This window comes from Gobius niger, assembly GCF_951799975.1.
Source record: "Gobius niger genome assembly, chromosome: 24".
In the NCBI taxonomy this organism is placed as follows: domain Eukaryota; kingdom Metazoa; phylum Chordata; class Actinopteri; order Gobiiformes; family Gobiidae; genus Gobius; species Gobius niger.
This window is the reverse complement of record NC_136875.1, coordinates 16,540,998-16,560,277: the sequence shown is the minus strand read 5'-3', so window position 1 is coordinate 16,560,277 and position 19,280 is coordinate 16,540,998. Positions and strand designations below refer to the sequence as shown.

General features: G+C 43.0%; 1 protein-coding gene across 1 annotated transcript in view; it reads right to left on the bottom strand.

Moving 5' to 3' along the window:
- LOC306982575 (phospholipid-transporting ATPase ABCA1-like) overlaps positions 1-19,280 on the bottom strand; it is a 105,391-nt gene that overhangs the window by 75,798 nt on the left and 10,313 nt on the right. Inside the window, exons 3-6 of the mRNA XM_079582549.1 lie at positions 17,407-17,500; positions 11,363-11,504; positions 8,617-8,735; positions 1,815-1,936 (exon numbers count right to left, since the gene is read on the bottom strand). Coding sequence (XP_079438675.1) covers positions 1,815-1,936; positions 8,617-8,735; positions 11,363-11,504; positions 17,407-17,500 — 477 coding nt within the window. The remainder of the gene's footprint in view (positions 1-1,814; positions 1,937-8,616; positions 8,736-11,362; positions 11,505-17,406; positions 17,501-19,280) is intronic.

The window sequence follows — 19,280 nt, the reverse complement described above, 5'->3', positions numbered from 1 at the left end:
ATTTTTCAGTGTAAACAAAAGACAGAGCTGAGACTAATCAGGGAGGGAGAGACGGGGGGGGGCAAGACAAATACATGTTCTCTCTTTAAAGCAGTGTTTTTCAACCTCTGTGCCGTCAGATATTGTCTGCTGTGCCTTGGAAAATTATCCAATTTCACCTAGTTTTTTTTTTTTTTTTAACAAATTCATTATTATCCACAAATAATGTACCGTTTCCGAGTGTCTGTGCTTCTAGAGTAGAGTAACTATGTAATAAATACTCCATATCAGGTCGCTCATTTCTTTGAAACAAGAGAAATAGTGATGCATGGATGCGACAGGTGGCGGTGACTGTGAGACTATTCGCTGTTCCTAAACAAGACATGAAATTGATGAGAACGACTGAATACAGGCTACAGGGTTACATTTTTTTATATTTTCTGCTGGTGCCTCATGATTTTTTCAATGAAAAAAATGTGCCTTGGCTCAAACAAGGTTGAAAAACACTGCTTTAAAGAACTCATCTTTCCCTCAGAGTCTGCAGACAGAGCTTCACCGTTTGGATCTACAGTTTCCTCTGTTTCAGGTCCAGTCAGGTTCAGGCCGGTCTGAGAGAAAAGGATCGTGGGAGAAACACGCCTCACGGAGCTCAGTCAGAGCAGAGTTCAAACGGGAACATCCACTAATGATTTTAATGATTTTACTGCAGAAACACGTCTCAGAGCAGAAACACTGAAGATTCACCGACATCAGAGGAAGAGGAATCTGAGGAACCTGAGAGGAACCTGGGCCTCGTTATTCAGGGTCCACCAAACCAGAGCTGGAGATAAAGGTTCACTGTCTTAGTATTGATTGATTTGGTGTCAGGGAATGTGTGACACTGATGTGCATTCAAATTATTATTTGTTTGGTTTCGTGTAATAACTTTGTTTTAGTTGTAGTTACACACCCACGGCAGAAGGTGGCGCGTTACTTCGTGAGGTGGTATTGTGAGGTCAGAGGCAGAAGCGAGGCATTCATGGGGCATGGAGAAAGGTTAGTGTGAGATGTTCTGCTCCGGAGGGACAGTCTGCTGTGGAAACCTGAGACATCATGACACACATGAAGGTCAGGGCCAGATGGTTAAACCTCTGAACTCCCGCCTGAACCCAGAGGAGCTTTTTCCTCACGGCATCAGAGTTTTTTCCAACATTTTTTTGTTGGGGATTCAACTCATTTCTGTCACTTTTTGGTCATTTTTTAATCACATTTTTGTCATTTTTTCGTAATTTTTTCGTAAATTTTTCGTAAAAAAATTTCATAAATTTTTTTGTCACATTTTTGTCACATTTTGTCATTTTTTCATCATTTTTTGGTCATTTTTTCGTAAATTTTTCGTCCATTTTTTTGTCACTTTTTTGTCACATTTCCATCATTGTTTTATTGCTATTTTCACACCTTTATTTATAAAAAACGTCGCTAAATGTAACTTTATAGATCAGTCGGTAAACACTGCATTTTCGTTAAAGTTCGAGTATTTGAAAAAAGAGTCAAGGCGATGCCGCGGGCGCCATTTTGTGAGCGTACATTTGATTTGAAAGCTCTTTTTTTGGATAAAATAAGCTCCTGTATGTCCTGACAATGTGTAATGTGAAGGGAGGGGGCGGTACCTGAGGCGAGGGGGTGGTACCTGAGGGGAGGGGGCGGTACCTGAGGCGAGGGGGGGGTACCTGAGGGGAGGGGGTGGTACCTGAAGGGAGGGGGCGGTACCTGAGGCGAGGGGGTGGTACCTGAGGGGAGGGGGCGGTACCTGAGGGGAGGGGGAGGGGGTGGTACCTGTGGGGAGGGGGCGGTACCTGGTTGAGGTTGATGGGCGCCGACAGCAGCTGGTCCACGGTCTCCTGAGGCAGCGACGCGTTGGTCTTCAGGAAGTGGCTCATGGTCTCCTCCTCCTGCAGGAAGTGCTTCAGACTGAACCCTGGACCAGAGGACCACAACACAAGGGCTGAACATCTGGAGCTCAGGGAACAGATGTTCTTAAACAGTCTCTTTGTCTCCCACAGAGGAAATGACCATGTTTGGATCTGTCGTGCTACACGTGGATACTAAACCTGTGAGTATTTGTGAATGAACGAGCGGGAAACTCCAGAGAGACAGACATGATGGACGACATTTACAAACACAACGTTCAACTCATTTTACTAAACTTTTCTTCATTGTTCCAAAAAATAATTGCAAACGTTTTCAACAGTTTTTACAAATGTTCCAGACTTTATAACAAAATTCCAAAAAAATAAATAAATAAATATATACATGAAAAAAAGCCAAAGTCAAACGATTTCAGAAGTTTTAAAAAAAATAATCAAAACATGACATTCTCAAAGCGTTTCCTAAATGTTGGCGTCACTTCCTGGATAAACCTTCCTGGGGGGGGGGCGGGGCTTAGGGGCGGGGCAGACTCAGGGGGGCGGGGCAGACTCAGGGGGGCGGGGCTTAGGGGCGGGGCAGACTCAGGGGGGCGGGGCAGACTCAGGGACACCAGGCCCTGATTGGTGTAAATCTGGCTCCAGGTTTTTTTTACTACACTTTAAATCTTACGACTCAGTCATTGTAGTACTAGTACAGCAGTGAAGTACTTTCTCTGCGCTCGTACTGCAGTAGTAGAGTGTAGTGTGGGTGAAGTACTGCAGTAGTGAGGGCAGTTTTCAGGTAGTAAAAGTACGCAGAGGTCCCGGTGAAGTACTGCAGTAGTGAGAGCAGTACAGGGCAGTTGTCAGGTAGTATAAGTACGTGGAGGTCCTGGTGAAGTACTGCAGTTGTGAGAGCAGTACAGGGCAGTTGTCAGGTAGTAAAAGTACGTGGAGGTCCCGCTGGAGTACTGCAGTAATGAGTGGGTGGAGTACTGCAGTAGTGTGTGGGTGAAGTACTGCAGTAGTGAGAGCAGTTTTCGTGTAGTAAAAGTACTCTGAGGTCCCGCTGGAGTACTGCAGTAGTGTGTGGATGAAGTACTGCAGTAGTGAGGGCAGTACAGTGCAGTTTTCGTGTAGTAAAAGTACGTGGAGGTCCCGCTGGAGTACTGCAGTAGTGTGTGGATGAAGTACTGCAGTAGTGAGTGCAGTACAGGGCAGTTGTCAGGTAGTAAAAGTACGTGCAGGTCTCGGTGAAGTACTGCAGTAGTAGTGTAGTGTGTGGGTGGAGTACTGCAGTAGTGAGAGCAGTACAGTGCAGTTTTCGTGTAGTAAAAGTACGCAGAGGTCCCGCTGGAGTACTGCAGTAGTGTGTGGGTGGAGTACTGCAGTAGTGTGTGGGTGGAGTACTGCAGTAGTGTGTGGGTGGAGTACTGCAGTAGTGTGTGGGTGGAGTACTGCAGTAGTGTGTGCAGTTGTCAGGTAGTAAAAGTACTCTGAGGTCCCGCTGGAGTACTGCAGTAGTGTGTGGGTGGAGTACTGCAGTAGTGTGTGCAGTTGTCAGGTAGTAAAAGTACTCTGAGGTCCCGCTGGAGTACTGCAGTAGTGTGTGGGTGAAGTACTGCAGTAGTGAGTGTAGTGTGGGTGAAGTACTGCAGTAGTGAGAGCAGTTTTCAGGTAGTAAAAGTACTCTGAGGTCCCGCTGGAGTATTGCAGTAGTGAGGGCAGTACAGTGCAGTTGTCAGGTAGTAAAAGTACTCTGAGGTCCCGCTGGAGTACTGCAGTAGTGTGTGGGTGAAGTACTGCAGTAGTGAGAGCAGTTGTCAGGTAGTAAAAGTACTCGGAGGTCCCGCTGGAGTACTGCACTAGTGTGTGGGTGGAGTACTGCAGTAGTAGAGTGTAGTGTGGGTGAAGTACTGCAGTAGTGAGTGGGTGAAGTACTGCAGTAGTGAGTGGGTGAAGTACTGCAGTAGTGAGGGCAGTACAGTGCAGTTGTCAGGTAGTAAAAGTACGTGGAGGTCCCGCTGGAGTACTGCAGTAGTGAGAGCAGTACAGTGCAGTTTTGGGTAGTAAAAGTACTCTGAGGTCCCGCTGGAGCCCAGTATCACAGAGGCTCCTGTTTCAGCTTCTTTGTCTGAGCTTTAGCCTCATTTAACTCCCACAAAAGCACTTTCTACTGAAACTGAACAGAGGAGGAGAGAGAGGGGGGGACCAGGGGGGGTGGCAGAGGGGGAGAGAGGGAGAGAGAGGAGAGGAGAGAGGTAAAGAGGTGCAGGTGAGGTCCAGCTGGTGAAGGTCCATGATGGATCCTTTACAGCTGTAGAAGATGAACTCTGTTCAGCCGTGTTTCTGCTGATGAAGCGTTTTCAGATGAATAAATAAAGTTCACTAAAGAAAAGACAAAGAAGATCTGAGGCAGAAACTTCAGACTCGAGTTCCGTCGTTTTTCTGCCACTTTTTTAACAGTTTTGATGTAAAGTTTTCATGTTTTCTCCTTCATTATAAACTCACACATGTAACGTGATCTGTGGTTTCGCCTGATCTCAGGAGGAAACGTGGGATTTTTATACTTCAAACTGAATACAGAACATTCTTACAGGCGTCACAGAGAGGATGAAACCTCGTGAGGACAAACACGGACCTGCAGGAACCTAAACTCTCAGACCTCCTTTAAGAACGTTCACACCTCCTTTAAGAACGTTCACACCTCCTATAAGAACGTTCAGACCTCCTTTAAGAACGTTCACACCTCCTATAAGAACGTTCACACCTCCTATAAGAACGTTCAGACCTCCTTTAAGAACGTTCACACCTCCTTTAAGAACGTTCACACCTCCTTTAAGAACGTTCACACCTCCTTTAAGAACGTTCACACCTCCTTTAAGAACGTTCACACCTCCTTTAAGAACGTTCACACCTCCTTTAAGAACGTTCACACCTCCTTTAAGAACGTTCACACCTCCTTTAAGAACATTCACACCTCCTTTAAGAACGTTCACACCTCCTTTAAGAACGTTCACACCTCCTTTAAGAACGTTCACACCTCCTTTAAGAACGTTCACACCTCCTTTAAGAACGTTCACACCTCCTTTAGCGACAAAACTGAGACGAAAACAATGATGGAAATGTGACAAAAAGTGAGAAAACATTGATGAAAAAGTGGCAAAAATGTCACAAGAAATTGACAAAAATTTGACGAAAAATAAGGAAAAAATAAGAAAAAAATAAGAAAAAAATGACAAAAAATAAGAAAAAAAAATAAGAAAAAAATAAGAAAAAAATTGACAAAAAATGACAAAAAAAAATGACAGGAGGAAATGTGGGATTTTTATACTTCAAACTGAATACAGAACATTCTTACAGCGTCACAGAGAGGATGAAACCTCGTGAGGACAAACACGGGACCTGCAGGAATCCAAACTCTCAGACCTCCTTTAAGAACGTTCACACCTCCTTTAGCAACAAAACTGAGACGAAAACAATGATGGAAATGTGACAAAAATGTCACAAGAAATTGACAAAAATTTGACGAAAAAATAAGAAAAAATTGACAAAAAATAAGAAAAAAATAAATAAAAAATAAGAAAAAAAATGACAAAAAAATAAGAAAAAAATAAGAAAAAAATAAGAAAAAAATAAGAAAAAAATAAGAAAAAAATAAGAAAAAAATGACAAAAAAATGACAAAAAAATGACAGGAGGAAACGTGGGATTTTTATACTTCAAACTTGAAGAGCATTTACAGAACATTCTTACAGGCGTCACAGATGAGCTGAAACCTCGTGAGGACAAACACGGACCTGCAGGAACCCAAACCCTCACACCTCCTTTAAGAACGTTCACACCTCCTTTAAGAACCCTCAGAGCTCCTATAAGAACTCCTCCAGACGCTGAGGAGCAACTTTAGCTTAGTTTAGTTTAGTTTAGTTTAGTTTAGTTTAGTTTAGTTTAGTTTAGTTTAGTTTAGTTTAGTTTAGTTTTATGTGAGCAGCTACATTCTCCTGATTCACAAATACACATTAGCCACAGTCACAGTCACTGAAACTGTAAATAACCGGTTAAAGAACGGCCTTCATTACTGAGGAGGAACTTTAGTTTAGTTTAGTTTAGTTTAGTTTAGTTTAGTTTAGTTTAGTTTAGTTTAGTTTAGTTTAGTTTAGTTTAGTTAAAGAACGGCCTTCATTACTGAGGAGGAACTTTAGTTTAGTTTAGTTTAGTTTAGTTTAGTTTAGTTAAAGAACGGCCTTCATTACTGAGGAGGAACTTTAGTTTAGTTTAGTTTAGTTTAGTTTAGTTTAGTTAAAGAACGGCCTTCATTACTGAGGAGGAACTTTAGTTTAGTTTAGTTTAGTTTAGTTTAGTTTAGTTTAGTTTAGTTTAGTTTAGTTTAGTTTAGTTTAGTTTAGTTTAGTTTAGTTTAGTTTAGTTAAAGAACGGCCTTCTTTACTGAGGAGGAACTTCCCAAACGCCGACGTGTCGAGTCACAGGGACGAGCGGCGCCCGAGGATCTGCTGAGTCAGGAGGCGCAGGTTCTCACCAGCAGAGCTCGCTCCTCTTTGACCTCGTTTTCCTCAGGTCTCCAGCCGGGGGTCGGGGGGTTCAGGGCCTCAGCTGAACAAACCCGTACAGACGACAGCCTCTCACTCACAGTGGTCAGAGCGGTCCAGCGTTCTGTGTGGAGGTCTGATGTTTACGAGGCTTGGGCCGCTCTCGGGGCTTTTCCATTCACAAACACTGACCGGTTTGGCACGGAATCCCCCCGACAACACTCTGTCTGCAGGGAGACACATCTGCACGTGCACATCTGGAAACACTGGTGCTGTTTGAGTCTCTGTCACGCCTGATCTCACACGTTTAAAGTTTTATATTTGATGTTTCTCTTTGTGAATCTGTTCACTGACAATAAAAATAAAAACAAACACAACTGGAACATCTGCACGTGAGTCGCTCCTACAGGCCTGGAACATCTGCACTGGAACTGTCACATTTTTGTCACATTTTTGTCATTTTTTTAAATTTTTTTTTACATTTTTTTGTAATTCTTTCGTCAATTTTTTGTCAAATTTTTTGTCATTTTTTGTCCTTTTTCTGTAAATTTTTTGTCATTTTTTCATCAATTTTTTATCACATTTTTTGTCATTTTTTGTTGTTTATTTGTCAATTTTTTATCACATTTTTGTCATTTTTTTTGTCATTTTTTGTCCTTTTTCTGTCAATTTTTTGTCACATTTTTTCATTTTTTTTGTCAATTTTTTGTCAATTTTTTGTCATTTTTTGTCATTTTTATTTAAATATTTTTGTCATTTTTTGTCATTTTTTCGTCCATTTTTTTGTCTATTTCTTGTGACATTTTTGCCACTTTTTTATCAATGTTTTTACACTTTTTTGTCACATTTCCATCCTCGTTTTCGTCTCAGTTTTGTCGCTATTTTCTCACCTTTTTCCCCTTACTTTTGGATTGGGGTAAAGCTGGAGAAATGTGCTGGGTTCAGGTGGGGGTTAAGGGGTTAAATAAAAAGATCCAATAACAGGAAACTTCCCACATTTTCCCTCATCTTTATGTCAGTGATGATGCAGAAGCTTCAGATCCATGAAGCCTTTGCTGAGGCTGAACCGTGTGAACCCGCGTGTTCCGCGTGTTCCGTGTGCGTGTTCCGTGTGCTCCGTGACGTGATGCGGAGGAGGGAGTTTTCGTGGCCGCGGGCCGTGTAAAAGCGAGTGAGTCACGGGTTCGTGTCCGCGCCTGTCCCAGCGCGCCCACGCCGAGGGGGCGGAGCCACATCACCTGAGCTCACACAGACAAGCGGCGGCACGCTCCGGGACACAGACGCCCTCCCGTCTTTAATCACTATCATGTAAGGGGGCGGGGCCAGGGGGCGAGGGGGCGGGGCCAGGTGCAGCGCCCACACGAGCCCATTCATCTGACTTTCAGCAGCTGAATGAGCACGGGATGTGGAAAAAACCAGAACATGTCCAACAAGCTGAGGGTGAAATCAGACCAAACTCAGATTTATTTTCCAGAATTTTTTTGTTTTGTATTTAACTCATTTTTGTCATTTTTTTTATCACATTTTTGTCTTTTTTTTGTTGTTTTTTTGTCACTTTTTTGTAATTTTTTGTCATTTTTTAGTCGTTTTTTTAGTCGTTTTTTTTGTCTTTTTTTTGGTCATTTTTTTGACGTTTTTTTAGTCGTTTTTTGTCATTTTTTTGTCGTTTTTTGTCGTTTTTTTTCATTTTTTTGTCATTTTTTGTCTTTTTTTTTTGTCAATTTTTGTCAATTTTTTTGTCGTTTTTTTGTCGTTTTTTGTCGTTTTTTGTCATTTTTTGGTCAATTTTTTATCACATTTATGTCACATTTTTTGTAATTTTTTTGTAGTTTTTGGTCATTTTATTGTCATTTTTTAATCATTTTTTTGTCATTTTTTGTCGTTTTTTTAACGTTTTTTTGTCGTTTTTTTGTATTTTTGTCATTTTTTGTATTTTTTGTTGTTGAGGTTTGAGCAAAATCAGCCCAAACTCAGTCTTTCAGGTTCATTCATTCACAAACACTGACAGGTTTGGTATCCACGTGTAGCAGGAAAGGCGGCGCTCCATATATGGGCGTGCCCTGACTCTGGTGTGTTTGGTATCCACGTGTAGCAGGAAAGGCGGCGCTCCATATATGTGCGTGTCCTGACTCTGGTGTGTTTGGTATCCACGTGTTTGGTAAACCCGCTGCAGACGCTGAGGACTGACCGCCCGCTGACACTGACCTGTCCTGCTCTCCTGCAGCCCGCGGAGGGCAGCAGAGAGCTCCTTGAAGCCCTCCAGGTTCTTGTCGTTCTGGCTGTAGAGCAGGATCTTCTTGGCGTCGGAGAAAAGCCTCGAGATTCTGAAAAACAGGAGGTTCAGAGTCAGAGTCCAGGACAGAGAAGGTAACGGAAACCCAGCTCTGAGGGCCTGGTTTTACCCAAATCTAAAGCTTCCTGACTGAGCGCCTGAAGGCCAGAGGAGCAGCTCAGGTCAAAGAGGCAGAACTGAACGCTTTCTTTAGTCATCAGCGCTTTTTTTGTTGAGTTTGCGTCACATCTTTGTTGCAAAAAGTATTAACTAGATCAGTATAAACATCTCAGTTTGAGCTCAATAATCCACATTTTAGTTGTTTTGACTGGTTAAGAAGTTGTTGGGCATTTGTCCCAGATTATTTCACTTGTTCTGAGATGTTTCTGACTCGTTTCGATACATTCCGTTCTTATTTCAGGTCATTTTCTTTGCCAATGGGGAAAGAAAATTGGTCTTATCTCATTGGCAGTTTTACTTTCTTATTTCAAGCGAGATTTACCCTAGAACTGGCCTGAAATGTCCTCAAACAAGCAAAGCAAACTCGGTCCGATCAGGAAAAGTGTCTAAATGAGTGAAAACCGCTCAAAACAAGAAACATTTCCTCAGTTATAGTCATTGAAATTTGACAAAAATATGACAAAAAAATGACCAAAAAATGGATAAAAAAATGACGAAAAAATGACAAAAAATTGATTAAAAAAATACAAAAAAATGACAAAAATGTGATGAAAATTTGACGAAAAAAGGACAAAAAACGGACAAAAGAAATACAAAAAATGACCAAAAAATGACAAAAAATTGAAAAAAAAAATACAAAATCTGACAAAAACATGACAAAAATTTGATTAAAAAATGACGAAAAAATTACAAAAAACCAACAAAAAAAAATACAGAAAATGACAAAAAAGTGATGAAAATTTGACAAAAAAATACAAAAAAATGACCAAAAGTTAAGAAGTTGTTGGGCATTTGTCCTGGATTATTTCACTTGTTCTGAGATGTTTCTGACTCGTTTCGATACATTTCGTCCTTATTTCAGGTCATTTTCTTTGGTCTTATCTCATTGGCAATTTTACTTTCTTATTTCAAGCGAGATTTACCCTAGAACTGGTCTGAAATGTCCTCAAACAAGCAAAGCAAACTTGATCAGGAAAAGTGTCTAAATGAGTGAAAACCGCTCAAAACAAGAAACATTTCCTCAAGTCATTTAAGACAATGCTTGATATTTACTTTTTGCAGTGGGTTTTTCACGGTTTCTTGTCAAGAAACTTCCAGATTTGGGTAAAGCTGAACTGGAGAGAGTAAAGACCTGAAGACTAGATGACATGTATATTCTTGTAAGTGTTTCCTTTATTATCCTTATATGTTATTACGTGACCCGTGACCCGCAGCTTTATGGCCGTTTATCTGTTTTTACGGCTCGTATTGAAGCACAGGCCGTTTCTGATCGGCTCATATCTGAGATCTGTATCTGTGGCCCTGAGGCTGCTCTTCAGGGGAAACCAGGACACAGCGAAGGACTTAGCTTTCAAATCAGGCCTGTATCTGTGACCCTGAGGCTGCACTTCAGGGGAAACCAGGACATCGAAGGTCTTAGCTTTCAAATCAGGCCTGTATCTGTGGCCCTGAGCAGGGGCGGACTGGCCATATGTCCGTCCTGGGAGAGCACAGAAGGGCCACCGGTCCCGCCCCTCACTTTACCTCACCCTCACCCCCGGGCGAGACCGAGCTTTACCCAAATCTAAAAGCTTAAAGGAAAAGCATCTACAAACAAAAATGTGAAGGGAAAGTGAGAAAAACACGACAAAATGTGACGACAAAGCGATGAAAAAACAACAATAACGTGAAGAAAAAAACGAGAAAAACAAGAGACGAAAACACAACGAAAAAGTGACGAAAAAGTGATGAAAAAGCAGCAAAAACATGAAAAAAAACAAGAAAAACAAGAGACGAAAACACACAAAAATGTACAAAAAAATGACAAAAAATGTGACAAAAAAGTAACAAAAATGTGATGAAAAATTGCCAAAAAAATGACAAAAAATGTGACAAAAAATGTGATAAAAATTTGATAAAAATTTGATAAAAATTTGATGAAAAAGTGATGAAAACACGCCAAAAGGCCACAAAAAAGTAATGAGAAAGCAGCAAAAAAGCATAAAAAACATTTTAAAAAAACCAAGAAAAACAAGAGACGAAAACACAACAAAAAAGTGATGAAAAAGCAGCAAAAACTTGAAAAAAACAAGAGACGAAAACACCAAAAAATTGACGAAAAAACGACAATTTTTTTTTGTTGTGAGACGAAAACACAACAAAAAAGTTACAAAAAAGTTACAAAAAAGTGACGAAAAAACGCCAAAAAGTGATGAAAAAGCAACAAAAACATGACAAAAATGCAGCGACAACGTGACAAAAAGTTCCTGTCACTTTTCTAGATCTTAGCTTTCAAATGAGACGTTACAGTGCTGCTCTCCAGTGAAGAAGCTTTAGATTTGGGTAAAGCCGAACTGGAGAAACTGCTCTGGGTGAAGGCGGGGGGTCAGAGGTTTGGGTCCCGGTCCGGCCCTGGCCCTGAGGCTGAGGCTGCTCTTCAGGGGAAACCAGGACACATCGAAGGCCTTAGCTTTCCACTGAGGCTGTGAGCGTTTGGATTTGGGTAAAGCCGGGTCTTACATGGAGTCGTTGAAGTTGCCGACGACGCCCGGAGACTCTCCCGGCGTCGGGCTCCGGAAACACGGGTTGTTGGCGTTGCAGAGGATGCCCTGTAACCACGGCAACGTGCCGGCCGACGGCATGGCCTTGTTCGGGAAGTGACCTGCGGGGACATGTACCGGAAACACGTCAGCATACAAGAAACACATGAGAAAACACGTCAGCATACAAGAAACACACGGGGAAACACGTCAGTGTACAAGAAACATACAAGAAACATACAAGAAACATACAAGAAACACATGAGAAACACGTCAACATACAAGTAACACATGAGAAATATTTACATTCACCAGAAACTTTAGCAATTTCCAAAAACTAAACATGCTCAAAGACACGGCAACAAGAAAAGGTGAAAAATCCTCAGTTTCTTGTATTTTTCTGTATTTATTTATTTTAGTTATTTTCTATTTTCCAACTTTTTAATCACCCATTCTTTTATTTTCTTCATTATTCCCTTTTTTATTATTATTATTATAATTTTTTTTTACAGATTGTCTAAAAAGTTCATATTTTTTGCCACTTTTTCCCCGAAATGTCTTTTTTTTTGCATTTTTTTCCTTCAAATAATAATAATAATAATAATTATTATTATTATTATTCTAAAATGTCCTCTTTTCTTCCCACATTTTGAAACAGGGAAAATGTTGTTTTTCTGAAGCTCCGCAGGATCAGAGGAAACTGTTTATTCAGACAAATCCATGAGATTCAGTTCATACAGTTTCAAACCTCTTAACCCCGACTTAACCGGTTCAGCTTTACCCCAATCTAAAAGCTTCAACACTGCAACACCTCATTTGAAAGCTAAGAACTACTAAACTCATCCTGTGTCACATTTTGTCAGTGTTCTGGCCGCTTGTTTGCTTTTAGATTTGGGTAAAGCCAAACTGCTTTATTGGAACATGAGTCAGAGAGTTAAGCCTGAGCGAGTGGAACTTCACCACATGTGCACCGTTCTCTCAGAGCCTCAGGATCAAACCAGGACCTAATCCAGGTTTGATCCAGGTTTGATCCAGGGTTTAGTCCCGGTTTAGTCCCGGCCTGAGCTCGGCCTCGCTCCTGGAGCCTCCGGAGCCTCCAGAGCCTCCGGAGCGTGGGAGGATAAAAGCCTCAGAAGTGTCGGGACATGAACTGAGCGCGTGCAGAAACACGAGGAACAAACGAGGAGAAAAGAAATGAATGAGTGTCTTTGTGAGAGCGGCAGACGGAGCCGGGGCGGGGCCGGGGGGCGGGGCCAGGGGGCGGGGCCAGGGGGCGGGGCCAGGACGCTGTACTCCTCTATAATAACTGAACAATGAGTAAAAGTTTAGGGGAAACAAATACAGGAGGATTATTGTAATGATTATTGTAATGTCGGCCCACATTATGACATCATCACACACGGGTTTCCATCACGCAGAGTTCAGTCGGCCATTTTGAACACCGTAGTACATGCAGTACTACGACAGTATCTAATATCTCTACAGGGTTTACTAAGGATCTGCTTCAGACTAAATGAGCACAAAGAGGAAACAGAAAACCTTTCTCCAGCAGAGTCTGAGTCAGTGTTTAAGCTGCTCAAGACGTTAGCATGCTACCGGCTAGCAACTGTCGACACGATGAACACGTGTGTGGCTCATATGTTTGAACACTGAGGAAACACTGCAGTGACAGCTCTGACCTCTGACCTCTGACCTCTGACCTCTGACCTCTGCCTCATTTTTGTCAAATTTCCGTGACTTTTTTGCCACTTTTTCGTCAAATGTTTCGATTTTTTTGTCAATTTTTTTGTCACCTTTTCGTCCATTTTTTCTCCATTTTTCATAAATTTTTTCTCACTTTTTTGTCAAGTTTTTGTCACTTTTCCGTCAAATTATTCGCATTTTTTTGGCAAATTCTTACCACTTTTTTGTCCATTTAAAAAAAAAAATCGTCAAATTTTTCTCATTTTTTTGTCAATTTTTTCTCAATTTTTTCTCACTTTGGTTTTGATCTGTTGAAGCTAGATGCTAACCAGTAGCATGCTAACGTCTTAAACACTGACTCACTGGTTTCTCCACATAAAGTTGTGTTTTTATTTCCTTTTCATCCTGAGTAGAGATGTGGTTACATGTTGTAGTGCTGCATAATTCTACTGCCGGATTCAAAATGGCCGCCAAAACAACGAAGGTCACATGACTGAAAAGCATGTAGAGGTCCTGCGAAGTAAAGGCCCCGCCCCCACACAGGTGAAAGGTCAAACACAGCCTCCCTTTGTTCCTATTGCACCTCCTGTCTGAGAACGTCTGCCCCGGGAAGGTGAAACTACAGAGAGAGTGTTGTAGAGCGACGTCAGCGTTTCCTCACACTGTAACTCTTCCTCACACTGTAACTCTTCCTCACACTGTAACTCTTCCTCGCACTGTAACTCTTCCTCACACTGTAACTCTTCCTCACACTGTAACTCTTCCTCGCACTGTAACTCTTCCTCACACTGTAACTCTTCCTCACACTGTAACTCTTCCTCACACTGTAACTCTTCCTCGCGCTGTAACTCTTCCTCGCGCTGTAACTCTTCCTCACACTGTAACTTTTCTCTACGTCCACAGTAATGAGTCGCACGTGTAGAAAAGATAAACTCAGATAAACTTTATAACTCGCTGCACTTTGACCTGAGATCCTACAGAGGACGATTAGATAAAGACCACACGTCCTCCTCAGGAAACTGCAGCTACAACTAATACTAATACTATAAATAATGCTATAGCTAATACTAATATTAGAACTAATACTAATACTATAACTATAACTTTGACCTGAGTTCTCACTGAGGACGATTAGATAAAGACCACACGTCCACCTCAGGAAATACTTTCACATCCTTTACTACTGACACTACTATAATACTATAACTATAACTAATACTATAACTATAACTATAACTATAACTATAACTATAACTATAACTATAACTAATACTACAACTATAACTACTGCACAGACCTGAATCTCAGGACAGACCAGTCATTATTTTCCAACTTGAAAAAGGAAGGACCAGATGATCTTCTGACCAGATGATCTTCTGGTGGACAGTTTGTGAACTGCAGGCAATATCAACCCCTTAACTCCTGCCTGAACCGAGCACATTTTCTCCAGCTTTACCCCAGGTGTGAAAATAGCGACAAAACTGAGACGAAAACGAGGATGAAAATGTACAAAAACGTGAGAAAAAAATTGAGAAAAAAAATGACGAAAAATCGAGAAAAAAGTGAGAAAAATTTGACAAAAAAAGTGAGGAAAAAAATGACGAAAAATTTAAAAAAATTTGACAAAAAAATTACAAAAAATTTAGGAAAAAATGACAAAAATTGACAAAAAATGGACAAAAATGAGACGACTGCCCAACTATAACTAATGCTATAACTAATACTATAACTAATACTATAACTACTGCACAGACCTGAATCTCAGGACAGACCAGTCATTATTTTCCCACTTGAAAAAGGAACAGGAGAAACTAGAGAAACACCAGGGGCTCAGAGAAGAGCTGGAGAAGGTCTGGAGGTGAAGCATCAGTGGAGCCACTCGGGGCAGTGACCCCCAAACTGGAGGAGCGGCTCCAGCAGATCCCAGGAAACACATCAGACATCTCGGTCCAGAAAAGATACTGCAGAACTTCAAGCTCCCAGCTCCCTATATATTGTTGATTTATATGTATATTATAATACATCCTAACAGACTCTTCACTATCTCGACCCCCCAGCTGAGAAACGCTGCTCCAGAGTCTGAGGATCATGTGAGAGATGATTTCCTGATGTTCCTCATGTTTGAAATTCTCAGAGAGGACGTCCCGGTGAGAACCTACAACATCATCTTCACACTTTCACATCCTCATCGTTTCCTAGTCCAGGTTTAAAATGCTTCACTTCCATTCAGCTCCGACTCCGCCCCCAAGAGAGAAAACTCCGCCCCCTCTGTGACCGAAGATACAGCCAATCAAGAGGTGATGAAGGAGCTCAGACTCTCCTCTCTCCTCCCTCGCCTCCTCCTCTCTCCTCTCTCCTCGCCTCCTCTCTCCTCTCGCCTCCTCCTCTCTCCTCTCTCCTCGCCTCCTCTCTCCTCTCGCCTCCTCCTCTCTCCTCTCTCCTCGCCTCCTCTCTCCTCTCGCCTCCTCCTCTCTCCTCTCTCCTCGCCTCCTCTCTCCTCGCCTCCTCTCTCCTTCCTCGCCCCCTCCTCGCCTCCTCCCTCGCCTCCTCTCCTCCCTCGCCTCCTCTCCTCCCTCGCCTCCTCTCCTCTCTCTCCTCCCTCGCCTCCTCTCTCCTCTCCTTCCTCCCTCACCTCCTCCTCCCCTCTTCGCCTCCTGGTGTAAAGTGAGCCTGCAGGCGGCGGATTCTCTCAGATTCCAGACGAGTCCGGACTCGTTCACACTTTCTTCTATCGTCGAGGCTTTTCCCACAAACACACATTTATCCTGAGGTCAAAGTTTCCTCCTGAGCGTCTCAGGTTTAACTCCCAGTCTGAGTCTGAGTCGAATCCGCCCAAACTCTTTACCCGGTTTATCCTCTGAGGTTTGGACTTTGTGACTCCACCGTTAGGCCAGTGTGTTGTAAAGGTTTGGGAAGGTTTGGTGAATAAATAACTGTTAATCGTGTTTAGGACATTTACAATAAAACAAGTTTATCCCAATTCAGATTCAGATTCAATTGTGTCATTTCTGTTTCTGAAACGCCTTATTTTGAACTGAAAACATGAAGAACATTTGTCCCTCGTGTTTCTGTTTCTGCAGCAGAAGTTTCGCTCTGATGGAGAAACATCCTCTGTCCCTGTAGAGCAGATGCAGTTCACTGTTCGGCCACCAGCGGCAAACTGGGGGCGCTGTTTCCCTCCTTTCACAAAGTTCAGGAAACACTGGTGTGGCGTCATCGCAGGACAGTCACTCACAGCGGGTAGTTAGGGCGGGTAGTTAAGGCGGGTAGTTAAGGCTGTACTCACACTCATGCTGCTCGTACGGCGGGTAGTTGAGGCGGGTAGTTAAGGTGGGTAGTTAAGGCTGTACTCACACTCATGCTGCTCGTACGGCGGGTAGTTAAAGCGGGTAGTTAAGGCTGTACTCACACTCATGCTGCTCGTACGGCGGGTAGTTAAAGTGGGTAGTTAAGGCTGTACTCACACTCATGCTGCTCGTACGGTGGGTAGTTAAGGTGGGTAGTTAAGGCTGTACTCACACTCATGCTGCTCGTACGGCGGGTAGTTAAGGTGGGTAGTTAAGGCTGTACTCACACTCATGCTGCTCGTACGGCGGGTAGTTAAAGCGGGTAGTTGAGGCGGGTAGTTAAAGCTGTACTCACACTCATGCTGCTCGTACGGCGGGTAGTTAAAGCGGGTAGTTAAGGCTGTACTCACACTCATGCTGCTCGTACGGCGGGTAGTTAAGGCGGGTAGTTAAGGCTGTACTCACACTCATGCTGCTCGTACGGCGGGTAGTTAAGGTGGGTAGTTAAGGCTGTACTCACACTCATGCTGCTCGTACGGCGGGTAGTTAAAGCGGGTAGTTAAGGCTGTACTCACACTCATGCTGCCCGTACGGCGGGTAGTTGAGGCGGGTAGTTAAGGCTGTACTCACACTCATGCTGCTCGTACGGCGGGTAGTTGAGGCGGGTAGTTAAGGCTGTACTCACACTCATGCTGCTCGTACGGCGGGTAGTTAAGGCGGGTAGTTAAGGCTGTACTCACACTCATGCTGCTCGTACGGCGGGTAGTTAAGGCGGGTAGTTGAGGCGGGTAGTTGAGGCGGGTAGTTAAGGCTGTACTCACACTCATGCTGCTCGTACGGCGGGTAGTTAAGGCGGGTAGTTAAGGCTGTACTCACACTCATGCTGCTCGTACGGCGGGTAGTTGAGGCGGGTAGTTGAGGCGGGTAGTTAAGGCTGTACTCACACTCATGCTGCTCGTACGGCGGGTAGTTAAGGCGGGTAGTTAAGGCTGTACTCACACTCATGCTGCTCGTACGGCGGGTAGTTAAGGCGGGTAGTTAAGGCTGTACTCACACTCATGCTGCTCGTACGGCGGGTAGTTAAGGCGGACGGCGATGAGGATGAAGAAGATGAAGAGCGGCCACAGGATCTCCACCAGTAACTGCAGCTGCAACACATGAATGAGAGAAAGACAGAGTCATCCAGATGTTCACAGATGTTCACAGATGCTAACCAGTGCTAACCAGAGTATGAAAGCCCTGAGCTCCACAGGGTGAGAGAGAGTGAGGCGTCGCCTCTTCAGGAGGATCTCTGACTCCCACAGGAAGAGCCTCGTTATGGAGACTTTAATATTTGATTAGAATCGATCCACTCAGAGCTGGACCAGAGCAGGACTCGGTCTAGACCAGGTTTGGACACGTTTATGTTGAAGACTCAAATAAAGACTCAAATAAAGACTCAAATAAAGACTCAAATAAAGACTCAAACAAAGACTCAAATAAAGACTCAAACAAAGACTCAAATAAAGAAAAATAAAGACCTGCTGCTGTGGACTTAAGTCACTGAGGTTTTTAGGGGTCAGAGTTCAGTCACCGCTTTAGTCAAATTAACCACTTTTACTAATTTAGGCTCATCATGACCAGGGTTTGAGTGGAAGAAATCAATAGTAGTTTAGCCCCGGTTTAGCCCCGGTTTAGCACCGGTTTAGCCCCGGTTCAGTCCTGGTTTAGCCCCGGTTTAGTCCTGGTTTAGCCCCGGTTTAGCCCCGGTTCAGTCCTGGTTTAGCCCCGGTTTAGCCCCGGTTCAGTCCTGGTTTAGCCCCGGTTTAGCCCCGGTTCAGTCCTGGTTTAGCCCCGGTTCATTCCTGGTTTAGCCCCGGTTCATTCCTGGTTTAGCCCCGGTTTAGCCCCGGTTCATTCCTGGTTTAGCCCCGGTTTAGCCCCGGTTCATTCCCGGTTTATCCCCAGCTCAGCCCCGGTGTAGTCCTGGTTTAGCCCCGGTTTAGCCCCAGTTTAGCCCCAGTTTAGCCCCGGTTTAGTCCTGGTTTAGCCCCGGTTTAGCCCCGGTTTAGTCCCGGTTCGGTCTTGTTTCCTGACCCTGGACCTGTTTATCTGTGTGTTATCAGATAACAGTGTCAGCTCGTCTTCACCTGATGACATCATCAGAGCGAGACAGAAACAAAGCAGAGAAACAACTGCAGTTTAAACTCAGAGCTCCAGTGAAAGAAGCACAAACCTACTATAAACCTACAATAAACCTACTATAAACCTACTATAAACCTACTATATTTAACTCCACGCACCCTTTAGAACCAAAAACCTCTGAAAAACATCACATAAACAAACATAACATTCAGACTCAGATACAGAACAATAACATTCAGACTCGATACAGAACAATAACATTCAGACTCGATACAGAACAATAACATTCAGACTCGATACAGAACAATAACATTCAGACTCGATACAGAACAATAACATTCAGACTCAGATACAGAACAATAACATTCAGACTCGATACAGGACAATAACATTCAGACTCGATACAGAACAATAACATTCAGACTCGATACAGAACAATAACATTCAGACTCAGATACAGAACAATAACATTCAGACTCAGATACAGAACAATAACATTCAGACTCGATACAGAACAATAACATTCAGACTCGATTCAGAACAATAACATTCAGACTCGATACAGAACAATAACATTCAGACTCGATACAGGACAATAACATTCAGACTCGATACAGAACAATAACATTCAGACTCGATACAGAACAATAACATTCAGACTCAGATACAGAACAATAACATTCAGACTCAGATACAGAACAATAACATTCAGACTCGATACAGAACAATAACATTCAGACTCAGATACAGAACAATAACATTCAGACTCGATGCAGAACAATAACATTCAGACTCGATACAGAA